The sequence below is a fragment of the Heloderma suspectum genome, chromosome 5 (genome assembly GCF_057233095.1).
Source record: "Heloderma suspectum isolate Gila_16-S chromosome 5, 16-S_ref, whole genome shotgun sequence".
NCBI classification, from domain to species: Eukaryota; Metazoa; Chordata; class Lepidosauria; order Squamata; family Helodermatidae; genus Heloderma; species Heloderma suspectum.
In genome coordinates, this window is record NC_139462.1 from 85,047,015 (window position 1) to 85,068,599 (window position 21,585).

General features: G+C 43.0%; 1 protein-coding gene and 1 pseudogene across 2 annotated transcripts in view; one reads left to right on the forward strand and one right to left on the reverse strand.

The window, feature by feature from the left end:
• TENM3 (teneurin transmembrane protein 3) overlaps positions 1-21,585 on the forward strand; it is a 445,596-nt gene that overhangs the window by 16,411 nt on the left and 407,600 nt on the right. For both annotated transcript variants that reach the window (XM_084856497.1, XM_084856499.1), the window contains exon 2: positions 12,963-13,241. In XM_084856497.1, the coding sequence (XP_084712623.1) occupies positions 12,963-13,241 (279 nt within the window). The remainder of the gene's footprint in view (positions 1-12,962; positions 13,242-21,585) is intronic.
• Positions 138-6,180, reverse strand: LOC146344068 (uncharacterized; annotated as a pseudogene).

Genomic DNA, 21,585 nt, shown 5'->3' on the forward strand with positions numbered 1-21,585 from the left:
ACTGGGGCCACAAAATCCTTAGCTGAAAGCCTCCGGCCTTACCAGTCACCTGAAATGGTGCCTCCGAGTGCTCACCAACCCTAAAACCCATCAAGGTGCCCGCACATACCCGCCACAGGAGGGCGGTAAGCCTCTACTTAGCCGTTCTCTCCCCAGCTGCACTGAAACCATTCAAGCAAACCACTTCGCAGATCGGCCAAAAACAAATCATGGCCCTTGTCAGATAAGTGGACCCCATCTTGCCTATATAGCTCCCTCTGCATGTAAGAAATATCAGGATGCCTAACATCCCATCCCCTTGACTGAATAAGGCATTACCTATCTCTCTATTCACCTTCCTGTGGGCCTTATCCAGGACCTGAGGATCCAAACCGTCATGCCATACCAGTCTGAGCAATAAACACGACCACAGAATGGAAACTCCTGGCCAGTAATGCCAGATAACTTGAAAGTTGGTCAAAGCCTGCAAAATGAGGGCCTTGCCCTTCAGCAAGCCCAAATCATTCCCCCCGAAGTATAACAGCACAACCTGTGGGGGAACACAAACCAGACCGTGCTGGAATAATGGAGGCAGGAGGCACTCCCAATGCATGCCCAACCACTGAATGTTGGCATACTGGCTGAGTCTGAGCTGGAATCCACAGCTTGACCAGGAGGCCTTCCGTCCGGCCCAGAAGACTATGCTGTGCCCACAGATAAGCACACGCACTGGCCCCTGAGCATTCCAGCAATCTAGGAAACAAAAGTGAACATGTGAGAACAACAACATAAGAACTAAGGCCCAGGTAGCAGCCTCACATAGGCTCTATAGGCCTTGGAGCGCCACCTACCCACCGACTGCACCTTGTCTGTTGTGAAGCCAATAGCTGCGGCAGTTGAAGCAGCCCCAATACGGAAAGAATGCGAACAAAAACGGAATGCACTTAAACCAAGACCCTTCAAGGCCAGCTTCATGACAGTCCAGAAATGGTATTTGGTCAGGGGGGCAGAGTAGCTATGACAGAAAATGGGGCTGCGCCAGTCCCCTCAAACATTAGGGGTGTATGGATTCCCCACCGTCTGTTCCAGTGGGGAATCCATGGGGGGGGGAGGCGATCCATTCCTCCCCCCGCGGAATCCTCCAGAGCGGCTCCACTCCGTGAGGATTCTGAGGGGGGGGGACTGGCTTGGGGGTCACTTACCTTCCCTCCTGCCAGCCAGAGCCATTCACCTGCTCCCTGTCCCTGCCGATTGCCATGTGTTAAAAAAAAAAAAAAGGCAATCGGCAGGATGTGCCCATAGACGTAGACGCAAATAGAGTCATGAATCTTGCATCTAAGTCTATGTATCCATATAAGAAAAGACATGGCAATTGGCAGGGACAGGGAGGAGGCAAACGGCTCTGGCTGGCAAGAAGCTGAGTGCCGTTCCGCCTCCACTCCTCCTGGAGTGGAGGTAAGTGGTCCCGATCCGCTGCGGATTCCTGAGGCCGGATTCCAAAGAATCTGGCCTCATTTGAATCCGCAGCGGATTTCTCTGACGTCCCTATCAAACATTGAGGAATGCCCCTAGAGCCTCCACCAAGCATAACCCTTTCCGAGTGGCAGGGAAAAGAGACAACTGCACTTAGGGATGGGGGAGAATTTCTCCCCGAAACTTCAGGGGGCCGAGTGCCAACGTGTTCGGCCCCCCGAAGTAGTTTCGGGGAGAAATTCTCCCCGCACCCCGCACCCCCCCCCCCGGGATGGGACTTACCTTTCCTGAATGTCCCTCCTGGCGGCGGGTCCTGGCGGCGGTTCGTCAGGTCTTCGACAGGGGCAGAGGCGGCAGCCGGTCTTTCGACCGGCTGCCGCCGCCGCCATTCCAATAAAAGTAAAAAAAAACAAAAACGCCCCCATGATAGGCTACGTGACGATTAACTTAGCCTATCACAGCTAGATTTGCAAAGTCAGCCGTGATAGGCTACGTAAATCGTCACGTAGCCTATCACGGGTGACTTGAAAAAAAAAAAGCGTACGGCTAAAGGCGGCCCCCATAGGGAGCCGCCATTTGCATTCCTTATTTGGTCGCTGTAGTCTACGTAAAGATTACGTAGACTACGGCGAAAATAAGGGCAACGCTATTTGCGTTGCCCTTATTTTCGCCGTAGTCTACGTAAAGATTTACGTAGACTACAGCGACCAAATAAGGAACGCGAATGGCGGCTCCCTATGGGGGCTGCCATTTGCGTACACGCTTTTTTTTTTTTTTAAGTCACCCGTGATAGGCTATGTGACGATTAACATAGCCTATCACGGCTGACTTTGCAGATCTAGCCGTGATAGGCTACGTTAATCGTCACGTAGCCTATCACGGGGGCGTTTTTTTTTTACTTTTTATTTTGCGGCCGGGCAAGGCGAGGCGCCTCCTCCCCGGCCTGAATTTCGGGGGGAGCAGCGAAGCACCTCCCCCCCGCCGCGAAGCAAGCTGCGAGACCAGGTAAGTGGCTTTCGTGCACCCCTAACTGCACTCCTCTCCCAGACTGATCGGTCTTAGACCTCCGCAAATGGATGTGCACAACTGATCATGTAAACTGAATATCCTTAAATTACAACGCTCGCCCGGACAGATCACCCTTGGCGGCCACAACCAATTTTGAAATGTTCCGAAAAATGCCGTCAAAGCTGTGGCATGGAAAAGGGTAGCCTCATATGGAGAGTGACGTAAAGATGTCCACTGTCCCTTCAGTGCCAGCAATATATCCGGCGCCAAAGGAAGCCGAGTATCAGGTATTGCAGGAGATGTCCGTGCCCAGCCCTGAAGAGCTAGCCTCACCCTGAAGTCAACAGTGTTATCGGGCACCCCCTTCAGCTTGGACCAAAAGGCAAGAGCTGAAAGTTTTCTGCCAATGGTCCGAGCCGAAAGGCATGAACTCAGAACTGCAACAGTTGTGCTACCAGAATGAGCCAAACCTGCAGCAGCTGCAAGGAATCCCTGAAAACAAAGAACTCCCTACCTGCCTTGAAGTAAGGAGCCCTCGTGCTAGGTGCTACAGACTGCAGCATGGCCTGCTCGGCCTCATCCCGCCAATCTCCCAAAGCTCGACTGGCATGGTCTCTGGCAGTTCCTGCGCCCAGGCAGCAAGGTCCCAAAACCTCTGTACCGGGTTACGCAACAAGCATCAGCAATAGCGTCATCCAAGCCAGGGATATGTCAGGCCCGGAACAAGATATTAAACTGGAGACATTGCAAAGTAAATGCCCTAACCAAAACCATTACTCTAGGATTACAGGATGACAGGGGATTAATCGCCTGAACTGTGGCCTGGTTGTCACACCAAAAGTGCACTGAAGAGTTGGACAGTTGCTCTGCCCACAAGTGTGCAGCCATGTAAATGGGAAAGAATTCTAAAAAGGTAAGATCTCTACCTACACCAGCAGCTAACCAGTCCACCGGCCATGGCCTGGCACACCATCGATCCCAGAAAATGACTCCGAAACCAAAGGCACCTGACGCATCAGACTGTATCTGAAGTTCAGCTTCCAATAATAGTTCCCGCCTCCAGAAAGAAATACCGTTAAATTGGTCCAGGAAGCGCAGCCATACCTGCATGTCTGCCTTCATAGCAGCAGTTACTCTGACATGGTGGTGAGGGAACCGTAGACCTTGCATAGCACTACACAGGCGCCACAGGAATGCCCTAACAGTTGCTACCACCCAGCAAGAGAAATTAAGATGTCCAACAACTTCCTGTAAGGTATGAAGTGTCACCTTCTTAGCTTTCAACACCGCAGAGATCCTTTCTCGCAAGGCCGAGAGTTTATCATTGGGGAGCCTACAAGATTGAGCTACAGAATCTAACTCAATCCCAAGAAACATGACAGATAAGGGGCCCTCAGTTTTCTCTGGGGCCAAAGGAACACCCAGTTCCTCTGCCAAGGCAGAAAACTCTGCCTTGGCACTGGTTAGAATCCCAGGGACCAGCAAATAAAAAGTCATCCTAGTAATGTACCGTATTCTGCAATCCTGTCTTATCTCTAAGGGCCCACTCCAAAAATGAACTGATTTTCTCAAACATAGCACAGGAAATAGAGCACCCCATAGGGAGAGCTCTATCAACATAAAATTGGCCTTGAAAACAGAACCCTAAAAGATCAAAATCATCAGGGCAGATAGGGAAAAAACAAAATGAGAATTTAATATTGCATTTGCCCATGAGGGCCCCACGACCACAGGCCCTTACCATAGAAATTGCAGAATCGAAGGATGCATAGTGTATGGAACAAAGGTGCTCTGGAATAGCATCATTCACAGATCCACCTTTAGGAAAAGACAGGTTATGGATCAGCCTGTATTCCCCAGGGGCCTTTTTAGGTACAATACCCAGGGGAGACACTGTCAAGTTGGGAATAGTAGGTGTAGTGAATGGGCCAGTGACCCTGCCAGCGGCCACCTCTTTCTGGATTTTTTCCCCTGATCAGATGTTCAAAACACGCAATGGATTTCTGGTTCCATGAAAACTGAGCACGACGCTGGCCCTGAAAAGGAATCCGGAATCCTTCTGCAAACCCTTTCTCTAAATAAACAGCATCTTCCCACAGTGGGTACTGCCTCAGGAGGCATGAAATAGACTGCAATTTAACCAGGCTGGGACCCTTTTGGAGGGGTCCCCCCCACCTTGTATCCTATTGGCCTGCCTGTCCCGGCCTGCTCCCCACCATCCGCTGGCCCTGGGGCAATTAAGACAACCATGTTGTCCCCCACACATAGAGCACTCATGCTGGAATATGCAAGAGGTTTGAGAGCAGCCGCCGCAGGCACTAAACTTCCAACAGATCAAGCGGTGTTGAACCACCTGCCCCGCGCCGGCCTTAAAGGCTGAAGTGGGCTGCTGTTTGGATAATAAGTGGCCACTGTCCGACCTGTCCCCAAAGCCTGGCCTCACTGGGGTCATGAACTGGGGCCACAGGTCATGGCCCTTCGCATCCCAACGCAGGGTGGGGTCAAGGGCGTCCCGCATACGAAATGATTCATCATATGCCAGCCATGCCCCGCCCTCATATTCCGTATAGGCCCTATAAATAATATCCAAATATTTGGTCAGGACCCAACCCCGCTCTGGTTATTTCTGCTGTATAATACCCATGTAGATGAGGAAACCAGGCAACCAATTTGCCCAGGTACAAGAAATCTTCTTGTGCCTAACTGCTCCTGTTCTTTCTCGCTGGACTTCTTGTCTTTTGATTCCGATGCCTGGAATAACAAGAAGAATACATCTGCAAACTCACCCTTCAGTATCTTCTCCCTAGATATTGAAGGGAGCAAGAGATGATACCTGAGGGGAGCAACAGTACTGCCTGTCAGGATTTCCTCATCACTAACCTTGGCATAAGGATTGTTGCCAGCAACGGGGGCCACCACAGAAGCCACAGGGTCACTGGCCATACGGCCATGCTACACTGCTGTGCAAGTGCAGCAGCAGAGGATAACTGCTGAGAAGCGGGCTCAGGAATGGTTCCCCATAGAGGCAGTAACTGTTGAAAGTGGCAGAAGCGGAACAGAACCGCTCCCCACTGCAGCTCCTGACTCACCAGACACAGGAGAGGAAGGGGGGTTAATGCCCATTAGGGCACACCCGGAATGCAAAGTGACACCAGAGGAGGCCCCGACCAATGTCACCATGGGAACAGCTGTGCCGGAAACACTGGACAAACCCCTAGTAGGCAGTAGCATAGGCCAAAAGACCTGAGCAGTGGGAACATCTCCTCTGTGAGGAAAGGAACAATCCATTGCAGACATCCAAGGCATAAATGGGCCAGACCCCTGCTGAGGGGCAGGAGACCCAGGCATTACCCCCTCACCTTGACCCAGAGGTGTTATCGCAGGAGAATCTGGGACCTGGCTCAGGCTACGTGCTGCTGTGCCTACTGACGTGGAGGCAGACTCCCTGGAAACCGGAACTGGAACAGAAACTAATGCCAGCTCTTGCACTTGGTCACAGGCCAAAGAAACGTCCGACAGCTCAGCAACCTGCACTGGAATGGAGCTAGGAGATGCCTCCAGAGCATCCAACCTTCCTGAAATTGAAAGCAGAAGATTCCTCTGAGTCTGCTTCTTAGTCAACCTCGACCCCGTACTCCTAATGCTCTGCTGAAGAAGAGTAAGTGGAGCAGAAATCCCCCTTTCTGCTGCCTCAAACCTGGAGAGAAGCATGGCCACCATAGGGCTACCATCCTCAGAGGAGGATGAATCAGCCCTGTGAAAATGTCGTTTGGGGGAGGCAAGGGGCCTCCCCCCCCCAATTCCCTTCTTAGGTGGCATCCTGGCAGGGCTAAACACAGGCAAGTACTATAGGGAAGGGGGGGGTGTAAAAAGGCAGCCCAGGGATTGCCACCAATAGCCCCCCCCCCCTCGCTTCAGCTGTTGTATGAGTGGGCCTGAATAGGCACACCTGGCAAACCTCGGACTTACAGACCCAGAAAAATTACCAACAATAGCCCCGCTGGGTCCTAGCAGCCACAGCCTAACACACACACAAAGGGGGGGCAAAGCCGCCCAGCTCCCTCCCTCCAAACAAATACCTCATCAATCACCACTGATATGGAAAAGGCGGGGGAGGTCCTAGTGGCTCACCCAACAAACCTTGGGCCTATAGGCCCAGTAGCAGCGCAAAGCCACCCACCTCGCGCCAGGAGGAACTACACGCGTGCGATACCCGTCTGGTTGTCCGGCGGGTATCACTTTTCATTTTTCAGTCCATCCTTTCCATTTTTCATTCCTGTAGTATATTATTACAAACAGGAGTAAAAGGGTATGGCTGAAGTCTGAAAAGGGTTTTATGAACAGGAGTGGAAAAAATGCACGAGGAAAAGAAGTTACAAAAAGATGTTAACTCTGATAACGGGGGTGTATATAATGCAAGGCCGAATAATACAGGATTCTATAGGAGATCTACTTTAAGGATTAGAGCAAGTGCTGTGATGATCATATGCATGCACATTTGATGTGGTTTAGCTCATCCTGCAAGTAAAAGAGATGCCTCGCAAACATTATTCCAAAGTTGCATAATATAATAGCCTTGTGTCTTGTCTATTGTTTTCTCTTTTCTTTGATAAATGTGCTTTCCCTTGCCTTGCTGGAACTTTGAGCCTGAAGGACAAGTCATAATCTACAAGATTTAAGTTTAATCTCATCCATCTATTCATCTTACACTTCATGACAGTACATTTTCCCTTTTTGCTCTTTCTAATTCAAAATGCAATGGACAATATACTGTGGGGGAAGTGAACATGTTTTATTTGTTTCCTTTTATGTTGTTTTATTAAAAACATTCTCTAAGATTTGCACAGAATCAAATACAAAACAAAATTAAAATTATAAAAATATAGAAATTATTACAGCTAGGTGCCTGGTGAACTGGTTGAGCCCCTTGTCACTCACCCAAATCCCTGATCAGCACCCATTCTCTTCAAGCACTGAATAGTGATCTGGAAAAGTGACAAAACAATAAACTAGCTGTTGCTGTTGAGGATGTAACATGCATTCAGTGTGACATTTGTTCATGTCCTCCTTGGATCACACTTTGGCCATATGAATGTTCCTAGGCTATTCTCTAGGAATTTGGGATGAGTGAGCAACCAGTCATCTTACCTAGTGGCCTTTTTCTTTTCTACTAGCCTTTTCTACAGCTCCCCCCCCCCCCGCCCTTATTCAGTTTTCTCTGAAAGAACTGCTGCAGTCTGAGCATCAGATATTTTGAACAAACCATTCCTTGTCACCTATATGCCCCCTGGGCCACAGTGATGTAACCCAGAACCCAGGCATAAAACATAGCCTTCCATCCCTCCTTCTGTACTTCCCTGCAAATGTTGTTGATAGATAACATAGCATATTTAACTACATGGAATATCGACATAAACAATATATTCTATAGTTTAATATCTAGTATTTAATTATGATTGAATTCATGAATTCAAGAGAGCTTCGGCTATTGGGCGGTATAGAAATAAATAAATAAATAAATAAATTCATTAGTAACTTGAATGCCAATTAATTAGGCAGGCAAATAGTTTGCCTATCTAGCAAAAGGTTTTCATGTTTTTTAACAAATTTATCTACCTTATTTAATCTACTTCAAAGTAATACAAATGGAATATAATCACGATTATTAATATTAAGAGCAGAAATTACCAAATATTTCCATAATTCAAACAAAAATATTAATATAATTAACGACTCATATAATACTTGCTTTCATTTTTGCACATTTTTCAACTGAATTGTCAAAAGAGATTTGCCTAGCCAGCTTGCTTTCTTCTGAGAATATAACAGTATGGTAAAGTCTTTCTTGCCCTATGGTAGATTTTAGGTGATCCTTTACTGCTTTCAGTAAAGATACAGTAAAGCTAATGATACACTTGCCTGATGCAACAGATACTGCACCAGCTGCACTGGTTACCAGTGTGTTTCTGAGCCCAATTTAAAGTGCTGGTTTTGACTTCAAAGTCAGTTTGGGGCGAAATTTCTTGAAGGCCTTCAGCCTTCTCACTTGCCCACCTTTGAGGGCAGTTAGGTGGACGAGTACACAAGAGAGGGCCTTTTCTGCATTGACCCCACACCTCTGGAATGAGTTGCCATTGGGAGTCCGCCAGGCCCCATTATTGCAGGCTTTTAGGAAGGCCCTGAAAACTTACTTGTTTTCTTTGGCCTTCGCCTGATTATGTTTTATCAGATAGGGTTCCAGCTGCAATTGTGTGTTGTAGGTTTTGTCTTATGCTGGTGTTTTCTGTGAATGTTACTGTTGTACACCACCTTGGAAGGGCTCCTGCCCAGAAAGGCAACCAAGAAATATTTTTGAAGTAAATTCTCCCCTGCATGTTTCAAGGAATGTAGGCCACCGTGGTATACCTACAATAGCATTCTGTTCTGTTTTTATTAATTTTCTAATCAGTAAACTTTGCTTTTATTGACCTTTTTATGAATATGTAGATATTGAATTTTGTTGTATCTGTTTTGTATAGTTTTTTTTTTATTGTATGCCACCCTGAGAGGGTTTTTTTTATTTATTTAATTTATTTAAAACATTTGTATACCGCTCCCCATCCAAACAGATTCCTGAGTGGTGAACACAAGAAGTACAATAGTAAAAAAGATAAAAGATTAAAACACCATATTAATTTTTTAAAAAACAAAATGCCAATAAAAACATGGCTGGTCATTTAAAGAATTATTCCTGGAACAGAACTGTTTTCAGGAGGTGCCGGAAGCATCATAATGTTGGTGCCTGCCTGACCTCCGGGGCCAGGGAGTTCCAAAGAAAGGGGGCCGTCACACTGAAGGTTCCTTTCCAGGTGGACTCCAACCGGCCATAGGTCCATTTGGAACCACCAGGAGCATGCTCTCTGATGACCGCAGTGACCAGACAGGCTTGTAAGGGAGAAGGCGCTCTCTCAGGTATCCCAGTCCCAAGAAGAGCGCTGCTGGATGGCTACTTGCGGACGCAATGGATGCAGCAAAATAGGCCTTCTTTGCTGCCTGCACCGCCACACAATAGGCATGATTATGTGCTATAGAGTGTGATCGGTCATCTTTGCTTCCAGTTTTATGCCATTTGCGCTCTAGCCGACATCCAGCCTTTTTCACTGATCACAGCTCCCCAGTATACTAAGGAGCGGAGCAGGCTCTACAGTGCTGGAGAGGGCACTCGGGTGCAATCAAGTCGATGGCCCTCTGTATCTCACTGTTCCACAGTGAGACTAGGGCCTTGGCTGGCTCACCAGCTCTCTCCACTGGAGAGAGCTGGTGAGCATTTAGAAATACCCAAGAGCATTTAGAAATCCATTGGATTCCATCAGTTTCCTGGGGCAGACAGTCTGAATGGGTCCCCCACCCCTGCAAGATGGAAGTAACGCTGTGAGTTCAAATCTTACCCTTAAATGTGGCCTAAAAATAATTTTAAGCCAATAAAATCAAATAAAAAGAAATAAAATATAATATAATGATAACTAACTGTTCAGACTGTGTAGCTTACTGTCTAGAGAAATAATAATTTCTCTATTATGAATTTAAATAGCCATGCAGAATTGAGGCTATGCATGTCTGGAAACATTTTCCTATTCTTGCTACTACAACCAAACACTACTATAGTTCTTAGCAGTTCTAAACTTAGGAATATTGCACAGTGGCTAAATTGTACTAAAGACATGTAAGTGTTTAATAAATGTGAAGAGAATCGTACATTTCAGCATTTGCACAAACTTTGATAAGCTACATAGCATGGTTCTTATTTAAACAGTTGATTGTTTACTGATTCATCTTCTCTAATAGCCTTCACACAATTTACTCACCAGTATGGCTATTTACTGCTGTGACAGTTGCCTTTTCTCCCTCCATGCATTTTTGTTCTGTTATTTATTCACAACTCAATGATAAGTACTATTTGATTTGTAGTTAATTGCAGCAACTGTTTTTCATTATTTATGAGTGTCGTAGTCAGAATCCATTTACAATTCTGACTGGGATAAAACTGATTGCAACAACTGATATGACCACAGCAATAAAGTAATTAACTGGCACACTTGAAAGCTGTCAAGGTCTGGGGCATTAACTCCTTTTGCATTTCATGAACCATTTATTCTTCTATGCATCTAGCTCTTCAGACTCCTGTCATTCTTTTGCATTGTGCTTGTGTGTATGTATTTACATACATTTATACACAACATATCTAGTAAGATCACTAGAATTCTTGCTAGAAAATGGCTTTTGAAAAAGTTATTAATGTATACCCCATTTTCTATTAAAAACACACAAAACAACTTACAAAAAATTAAATAAGTAAATAAGAAGAAGTATAAAGCAACAATAAAAGTAGACCAGATTAAAAGCACAAGGCAGCAAATGGACAAACTAAATTCAAACATTAAAAGGATGTTAAAATGAAAACATCTTCGGCAGACTAAAACAAAAAGGGGCTTGACAGATTTCTAAGGAGAGGGTATCCCTCAATCTTAGTACCACCACTCAAAAGACCCTGTCTCACATTCCCACTTGTTTGATCTCACATAGGAGCAGCACCAAGAGCACAGCTGACGTGACGGTTCTAGCAATATGATGCTGTTGCTCCTAAGCTTCATAGCATAGATCAGCCTTCCTCAGCCTGGTGCCCTCCAGATGTTTTGATCTCCCAGCTCCCTGCATTCTCCCACCATTGGCCATGCTGGCTGGGACTGTTGGGAGTTGGTCCAAAACATCTGGAGGGCACCAAGTTGGGGAAGGCTGGTGCAGACTAGCACTGAAAGAGCTGGAATGAGCATGCCAGTGATGTATATATCACACCGTATGCCTGAGGATTTGAAGACATAAAAGCAAGATGAAAATACAGTATTTACTAAAGCAATGTTTTTTAAATACTGTAATTTAAATACTCTTAGGGAGCAATCCTATCTGGGTCACCTCCAAACCCAGGGGCGACCACCTATCCAGTGCAGGGCGGGAGGAGTGGTGAGGAGCAGATCTCCTCCTTGCTCCCCCCGCCCAGCTTTCACGACTAGACAGCTGATTTCAGCTGTCTAGTTGTGGGACCTCAGAGCGTGGGAAGCGGCAGCTGGATGACACATAGGATGTGTCGTACCGGCATTTCCAACTTCCCCGCCCTGGAACGCCCTGTTTTTGCCGCTCTGCCTACGAGGCGGCGGGAGGGGTAAAGCTCAGTTCTCAGGGAACTGACCTCGAAGCATGGGTTCTGAGGTCGGTTCCCGGAAACTGGCCTATCCTATGGCTGTTGAGCTGCTCACTAGCAGCCATAGGATTCTGCCCTTAGATGTCTCAAATGTATTTATTTTCCCAGGCATTTTAGCTTTCGAAATTTTTATCTTTGCTGTTTTAAATCTGTATTTTAAACTCCTGTACTGCTGCTAGGTTTTATTGTGGTTGTATTGTTATATTGTGGTTTTAATGTTCTATATATTTTAAATTGTTTTATTGTGTGTTGTTTGGTTTTAATTTTTGTGAACCGCCCAGAGAGCTTCGGCTATTGGGCGGTATAGAAATGAAATAAATAAAATAAATAAATAAAATGTATTACACCTGATTTATTTAACCATTTAACATTCAGTTGTGTGTCTCATCTGTTTATTGGAGTTGTGTATTTTACTGGCCAGTATATTTAGTTTTAGCTGGTTTTTATTACTGTGTTTATATCACATTTTGGAAGCTGTTTTGAGAGGGTTTTCCTTAAAGGCAGCATACAGATATAGTAAATAATAAATAAATAAACAATAAAATAAATTATGTTCCTCAAAAACAAGACACACCTGACCCCCTCTCTCTCTGGAAAACATCAAACTTAAAATTTTTAAAAATATATATCTGATTTGCATTTGACTCGACTAAGCTATCAAACCAAAAATTGAAAGTCTAGGAATAGCAATCATCAGTTGCTAGAGTCTTGCATGTTCTTTTTCAGGAAAAATAATGTACTTATTTGCTTTTAGGCATTCAGCTAAAGCAGGAAGATTTAATAAAGATAAACTGAGCCCTTATTCTAATCTAATGATTTTTTTATTCTTTAGGGAAGCAAAATTTTCTTATGGCATGTGGCATCTGGATGAGAAAATATCCTGTTTAGTACTTTAGCCAGGACAGAGACAGATAATCCTGATACATACTTGTTATTACTTTCACAATTTCATAAGGTTAATCCTATATGCTGAACTAGCTCTTTTTCGTTTACAGGTCTTTCTATATTTCTTTTCTACCTTAGAGAACTCCTGATGTGCTTAAGTAGTTGATAAAGAATGGCTAAGATGGAGAGAATGAAAGGGGTCACTGCAGAGATAAAAAGGATATACTTGACCATAGCTGGTGTGGAGCTTAACAAAAGACTATGTGATAAACCTGGAAAAACTTGTATAGCTAATGTGTGTTTATTTTAAGGATTCTGTTTTCTAACAAAAAAACCCCAAAATTGTTTCTCATCTTTTGTTATCTTTTTCTTCCCTAATCAGGACAGAATTTTACCCTAAGGCAGTTAGGAGTTTGTGAACCAGCAACTCGAAGAGGACTGGCATTTTGTGCTGAAATGGGGCTCCCACACAGAGGTTACTCTATCAGTGCAGGGTCAGATGCTGATACTGAAAATGAAGGAGTGATGTCTCCAGAGCATGCCATGAGACTTTGGGGCAGGGGGGTCAAATCAGGCCGCAGTTCCTGTCTCTCAAGCCGTTCCAACTCAGCCCTCACTTTAACTGATACCGAGCATGAAAACAAGTCCGACAGTGAGAATGGTAAGTCTTTCCGTATGTATGAAATGAAAAACAACATCTCTTTCAACTTTATATTTATGCAACTCTTATTTTTTAAATATGACAATACTTTCTGAACAAGTTCAATTAATGCCACTTTTCCAGGAAAAGTCAACATCTAGTATTGATCACTTAACACTGCAGTCCTATACATGTCTAGTCAGAAGTACATCCCACTGAGTTCAGTGCAGCCTACTCCCAGATAAGTAGGTATAGGATTGCACAACCAAGCTACATAAGTTACACAAGCAATCTATACAACATTTGATCAGCCATTTTACAAAAATGCATAGGAGAAAAGTTAGCTACATATGACTTATTTGGTCCATGTCATCTGTTATCCTTCATAGAAGAGCAAGAAAGAAAGCGCTGAAGTTTATTCCAAAGGCTAACTTGTATTCTTTGTACTTTCCTTTAAAACATTTAAAATAAATTTTTGAATTTGAGAACAGATGTGTGAGTTCACAGAATATTTTATAAAGAAGGCTTAGCTGACTGAAAAACACATTTGATCATGCTTTAAGCTTGCTATTTGATGAGAGCATTTGAAATGTAGTAGATGGGGAAAGTGCCCTTTGGGCCCTGGAGACGAGATTATTATGCAGTTAAACACCGCAAACATATAAACAAAACTCTTTTATTAATTTGGAAACAGTCTTCTTGTATGAATTTTTCTACAGTTAATTGTTAAGGAAACAGGTTGGTTCTGAATCAGGTAACATACTGCTCACGGGCTGCATGCAGCCCCCTAGGTATTGTTCATAATTTGTTTTCATTGAGAGTTTAGTGGTAGAGCTCATGCTTTGCATGGAGAAGGCCCCATGTAGACAATTAGTGGGCTAGGTGAACTAGTTATATATGACAACCTAAGGCAGCTTCATTAGTTCCATACATTAATACAGCTTGCGCCACAGAATTTTCAAGATGAACTAAATACTCATTATATAGCTTTCAGACTTTTGTTCCTGGAAAAAAAACAAGCTTAAATGTACATGTCTTTATCATAAGAAAGCGAGTTCTGTTTTAGATTTCTGTTCAAAACAACCACTAACAGAAACTCATACTATCAGTAAAAGCTTGCCCATTCCTGATAGAATAAGTTAGGTTTGCCAACTTTTAAATTAGACATGCTCCTCTGTTTTTAACAGCAGCAGAAATGAAGCAGGTACAGATTTTCCTAGCATGGAAATAAAGTGAAGGGAAAAACTTAGTCTGCTATATTTCTCTTATCAGGCTGTTTCTTAAAGACAAAGGAGCAGCACCAATAACAAAGCTGGGAAATTCTTATCCCAAACCAAATAATTCAGTAGGGCTAAGAATATCAGCGTCCAGAAATGTAACCACTGCAAGAGGCTGAGATACGTTTTGGGGGGGGGGGGGAGAGAGAGAGAGAACATAGACAATTCAAAATATATTTGCAGCCTGATCATATCCCAGAATGTAATTGTTCTGACACAAGTAGAAGATTTTACTTCATAAATACTATGGTATTATGTGAAAAACAAGAATGGGAGAGGCAAACCAATGTATGGCTGCTTCTGATTTAGCAGATATAGCACATGGACTGGAGACAGCTACCAATAGTAGGGCAAAGGAATGAAGAGTTCTTTTTTCTGGTTCTGGCAGTTCTGAATACAACTCTTTGTCCCACTGTCTATGAAATTAGGCTCAGGAGCAAGCAAGCAAGTCAAAAGAACCTAACCGTATGGCTTGGTTTGCATGTCACAGCAACCCAGAGTTTTGTTCAATTCTGGATTGCTGTGAGCTAACCAGCATGCTAGTACATGCAGCTCAGTCACTCCCAGCAGGAGCAGTTAAAGAATCCAGAGTCTCTCTGTCCCTGGCTTGGTTAGCATGACATCCAAACCGGGAACTCTGGCTTGTTTCTTATATCTTAATACATGTTTTGGAAGATGTATAAGTCTTCGTGAAGTGACTTTAGCAACAAATGTTCATGCAAAGAAACATTTATGTAATTCAGTTCTTACACGATAGACAAAAAAGTAACTTGAAAATGTTTTCCAGGAGATAGTCACTTTTGAATTTCTACATGTTGTGAATTGGTAAAGTCAACATGTGCCACATCAAAAGCAAATGTGTGAATTTACACTGATTTTGTGCATCTTGGAGTCTTTTGAAATATCCAGGAAAGCAGCCCATTATATGGAAAGATACATTTAAAAAAAAAGATATTTGCTTTTATTCACAGTGGCAATTAACTCATAAATAAATTAGTTAGAAATAACTCGTACTGATATAGATAAGACTTTCTCCAAAATAAATCAATTTAAGTTTGAGGTCCCTGTAATTTGTCTTTTCAGTTATTTCAGTTCATTATGGGGATCATGGATCTAGGGTCTTTCCAGATGATAGTCCTATTGCACAACAAATGCACAGTTGCTACTTACTTGTTTCAGAGAATTTACATTTTTCTAATTTTATTTTTAAATTTTATTTGTTTATTTGTTACATGTATATGCTGCCTTTCTTCCAAGAAGCCCAAGGTAGCATACATGATCCTCCTCCTCTCCATTTTATCATCACTAAAACTCTGTGAAGTAGGCTAGGCTGAGAGTCAGGGATTGGCCGCTATGGTCATGGGGTCACGAAGTGTCGGACACGACTTAATGACTGAACAGCACCCAGTGAGCTTCATGGCGAAGTGGGAATTTGAACCCAGGCTCTGTCTTTCCCCAAGTTAACTCCTGAGACAGGGAAATATGGTTTTATTGCAGTATTCAAACAGAAAGATTTGTCATGGAGAAAATTTAAATATCAGCCCCTCTGCCCCAATCTAGCATCTTTTCTGGCTTGGAAGGTATAGAGATGTGACTATATGACATATGCAACAACCTGACTCCCCACCACCACACACACACACCCTGCTCTAATTTATGAGCCACAAGCACTGTTCTTATCTCCCCTTCCCAGCAGTACACCTCCCCCTCCCCCATGTCCATATTAAGGTGGCTCTTTCCCATCCTTGAAACATGATATTGCATGATTGCTGGATAAAGGGAAGCACTTGTTTAGCATTAAAAATTATGTTTGTTTTCTTGTCATCTGAAAAGCCTTGGTGAACATGACTATTTGAAGTAAAGCTAAGAAAGATTTTTCTTATACTTTATTGTTATAAAAGTTGAGAAGGAAGATATAAGCATGAACTATTCATATCTATGAATAGATATGAATGATGTCCCAGACAGAATAGTTGTATTCTTCATGTTGGAACTTTGAGCCAAAACAGACATGGCATTACTTGTGCAAATGCAATTGATGTACTCATTTTTATTACATAAATAGTATGTATGTATGTATATATGTATGTATTTATTTATTAATTACATTTTTATACTGCCCAATAGCCAAGGCTGTCTGGGCAGTTCACAATTAAAACCATAAAATGCAACTTCACAAGACATAATATAAAACTGTTAAAAGGTTAAAAGTACCACATAAAACCAAAGTACAACATAGCAGCAGTTACAGCCCAGGGAAAGCCTGTGTGAAAAGCTGTGTTTTCAAGAGGCATTTAAAAGATGTTACATTTTCTGCCTCTCGAACTGCAGTAGTCAGGAAGCAGTCTCAGCACCATTGGGGCCACAGGGGGTGGAGTAAGAGAATGTAATCCTTTCCTTCTCCACAATGATCCCAATGAAATCACCACCTCCCAAGCTGCCATTTGGAATGTGGGTGGGATTCCACTGGAACCAATGAAGCTTTTTATGGCGGGGGAAGGTAATTTTTGGTGGGACCATGGTGGTGGGGGAGGGAGAAATACCATTTGCATCCACACAATTAATGCCATGTCTAGTTTGGTGCTCTAGGGCTGATATGATAAAGGATCAATTTCAAAATTATGAAAGACTGCCCCTCATGATACACTTCATATCTATATTTGCATCTATATGCAAAAGGTAGTTACATCACTTACAAAAGATATGGTTCTTATGCAGGTTCCATTAGTTTCCAGTGCTTAAAGTATGTTGCACATGCATTAAAATGCTTCACAGTCATCTTGTAAAATAACTTTGTTTCTAAGCATTTTCCTTATAAAACTCCCAGGGTTAGATCCGCACTTTGCTTCGGGCGGCAGTAACATCCCTTGCGTGGAGTTCCACTCAGAATACTCCTGCTGGTTGAGAGGGAAGGGAAGAGATTTCCCCTCCCTTCACAGCCCCTAGTTCCACTTTCCACCCTGGTGGAGGGTCCCACAACCTACTGGAGTACATTTACAGGGAGTATAGGGAGCTGCAGGGAGAGGAAGAATCAAGAAATCACCTTCAGTGGGATTCATCTACTGGATCAGAAGCCTTCCGCAGAGGGAAGAAGCCCTTCTGTTTACAGGAGACAAATTCCACAGTTGTCAGGATTTCTGTAAACATCCTGAGAGATATAGTCCTATCTAAAAGTTCTTATCTTCTGTTTCTACTCATAGCCATAGACCCACAAGACCATTCCTTCTGTTTTAGTCATCAGGAGGGATGTCAGAGAAATCTGCAGTGGATTCAAATAAGTTTGTATTTCTATGAATCTGATTTGAGGATTCTGCAGGAGACCAGCTTTTTCTGAATAGTGTGGATTCCATAGACTTGCAGGCTGTTTTTTGTTTGTTTGTTTGTTTGTTTTAAGTTTGGGGGATTTACACAAATGCACATTTGCAAACAGGAATACAAGTATCACACATCACTAAAAAAAGTCTGATTCCATCAATGAGTGGATGATGGAACGAAAGACGCCTGACAATCTGTAAAACGCTGACAGAATGGATTTTTAAACTTCTGTACATCCATAGTCATCAGTCTCATATGGATAGATCTTGTTCTGAAAACTTCCTTCATTGAGAATCTTATTCTTATCCCTGTGTTTGAAGGCCACAGCAGTCTGACATACTTGTTGTACTGGACACTCAAGGCTGCCATGCTCCTGCCAATTCTGTTGTGCAAGCAAGACCCACCGCTATTTATTTCTTTATTTCATTTATATCCCGACTTTTTTCCTCCTTGAGGAACCCAAGGCAGTGTACATAATCTCCTCCTCCTCCTCTCCATTTTAGCCTCTCAACAACAACCCTGTGAGGTAGGCTGGGCTGAGAGTCTGTGACTGGCCACAAAGTCACCCAGTGAGCTTCCATGGCTGAGTGGGGACTAGAACCTGGATCTCCCAACTCCCAGTCCAACTCTCTAGCCACTACACCAGACTGCACAGCAGGGATTTAGCACTTCATACAATGAGCTCCAAAACTAGCAGAAACACTTGTTTCCATATTGGGACAGGTCAGCGTAGCTCCATTATGTGAGCTCATTCACATAATGCCTCATTCTAGAAACAAGCCTTTCTGCTTATTTCCAGGTCCTATTCAAATGCTAAATCCCTGTTGCACAAGTGTAGGTCCTGCTGGCCCTTGAGCAGCGTTGTATATTGCCCAGAAACTTGCTGAAGGACGGACTCCATGCAGTTTTCATTGGAACTTCCCTATAGGGTTTTCATATGTTTACAAGAAGAACCCTCCTTCAGATACAAAGAAATCCACAACCTCTTTTAATTCTTTAGAGCATGAGGGAAGTGGTAAGCTCTTGGTTTCATTGATTCCAATGTCTTTAAGTCAAGGCATGAGCCTCCCTTATATATGGGGCACCAGTTTGAATAAGGTAACACTACTACAAATATCCCTCTTAGGCACCCATGAACAGCTGCTGTCTGCAGTGCTCTTTTCATCTTATCCTATTAATCTAGAATACTGACCTATTATTCCACTTGGTGACATAGAAAAATGCTTCCTATTAATAGCATTCTCCCCCAGTCAACCTCCTATTGTAGTCAATATCCTCCTCCAGGTTAACTACCAAAAGGATATCAGCCATGTAGATCTTTGATGCTAGCTATAATTCCCTGCTTATCTGTGCTATTGTCCAGCACTTAAGGTGGGTTGCACAACGATTAGTATGCCTGGGTACCTCCCTGGTGAAAGATCTTAAGGACGCCCTTATTGAGATATTAACTAAAAGTAGTATTCACAACACATGAGTGGGGCCTGGGCCATGCCAAGTAGCCCCACCCTTGATGTCATGTATGTCCGCTCACAGGTGTCTGGACAGCTGTACACAGAGAGGCTTCCACACATTTTGGAACCCTGTGCTATCAGGGTTCTGAATTGCATACAAGCCTCTGTGTGTACAGCTATATGCATGAAAGCATGTCCCTGCAGACCTCCATGCTGTACATGTGGATATCTAAGGGTGGAGCTATGTGATGTCAGGGATGGGGCTACTCAGTGCGGCCCCAGCTCCCCTCGCATGCTCATTTACCTCTTTGACTTAATACCTGTATTAATTCAGGTTAACGCATACTTTGAGTTAATGCCTACAGTCAACTTCAAATACATTGAAATGTAGTCTCTGTAACATCAAATCAGCTTGATAAGTATGAAAACTGTAAACTATGGATATTGTTTGGCATGGAGAATATTTGTATCATAATTTTGTAGTGCCCATCTTGCTGTTTGCACTTGATGGCAAGTGCAAACACAGGGTTGAGTGTTCCATTGTAGATGCAACGCTGTGAAAGCTTGGATATCTCCCTTTTATGAAAGAAGGAAAACTCACCCTGAGTGAGGATCACTTGCAACTAATGTTTGCTTTTACTGCATTTTAAATTCAGAAATTTTACTTGCATATACAGCATTGTGCATTTGTTATTAATTTGGCTCCATTTGTCCTTCCTTTGGTGTGTTTTTTGCAGCTTCTAGCTAACAATAATACCAAACAGCAGCTTATCAAAGATGGTGTTATATTACTCAAATACCCATCCCATTAGGACATAATGTAAACATTGCAGAGCAACTTATACAACAGAACAAGAAATTCTTTGAAGACATTCTTTTTACCTATTAGGGTCTTAGCAATGTACCTTTTCCTAAGACCTCACTAATGCCAAAATAATTATTGCATAATATTGGAAGAATTTAAGGCTTTATTCACAAAGCAATGGTACTGAAGTGGTGGACTTTTACATCTACAGTTAGCATACCTTATGCTCAACAACACTTTCATTGTAAATGTTTTAAGTGCTTTGCTAAGCAGTTAGCTTCACTGTCTCAGGTTATTGGTGAATCAATATTGCCTTAGAAAGGTAGGTTATTTTTCTTTAAAAAGCCGGATTTTTATTATAGTTCTGTGAGTAATTTGTAAATGTGTGTTATCCTAGATTGGTTCTAATCTTTAGAATAAATATTCTAAATTGACATAAGCCTGAAGGTTAGCTGCTTGCCAAAAAATAAAGAGCTGCTTGAAATATCATTGATAACTGTATGTGTTGTGCTATTCCTTTCTTGAAACCTACAGTTAGAGAATATCACATGGAAAGCTTTGTTTTGCTGCATGAATTATGTTGGAATTATGCTGGTGGTATCGCCAGGCTCTTTAAAAAGCATATGGGAGCTAAGAAAGGACTGCCAAGAAGTGATAATGTTTAGTCAACTATGTGATCCTGGAAAGAATAAGAGAGCCTTGAGAGTGTATGCTGGATATTTGGAACAGATCTGGGATAGAACATTTGAGCAGCATGTAGAGTGGAGGAAGGACAAGAGAAGTTCGGGAGGAGGGTAGAGAAAAATGGAAGAGAAAAGGAAACTTGTTGTATGGAGTAGCCAGCCATTTATTGGTAGCGATACATTTTTACAATTCTTGACAGAATCATGAAACAATTCAGTGGCATGAACCAGATGTGCATGAATGTCTTAGGCCTGGTTCCAGTACTTATCTGGGCAGTAATGGTCTGCATATAAATATAGAGAAATAGGCATATGGCCCTCTCTCCATCACATCCATAATATAATGTGTGATGTGGACAATCCACACAGAAGCATAAAACCCTGATTCCTTCAATCTCCAGCTTACACACAGAGATCTGGCAAGAACAATATGAATTTGGCAGCTGCATGTCCATGTGCAGTGCCCATGGCCTAAGTAATGTGATGTAAATGATAGAAGAAAAGGGTGAGCATCTGTTCATCCACCGTGCAAAGACTATTGCTGCCTGAGTAAGTGTCTGAACTGGCCTGTAGGTGATGGCAGATTAGTTAAAGGGTGTGTGCAAAGGGATTTCATGGTGTCTTTTCATTTCTTGGTTGTTTTGGAGAGCTGAATCAACTATGTCATCTGTGTACCAAAACTACTTACTTCTGATGCAGTTTTTGTACATTAATTCAAATAAGATTCTCTGTGTAACAACCAAACTAGCTTTGAGTTGAATCTATTATTTATGAGCCTTTTGTAATGTCAGTGTTATTTCTGGAATGCATATGTGTGGATGCTATTTTATATTT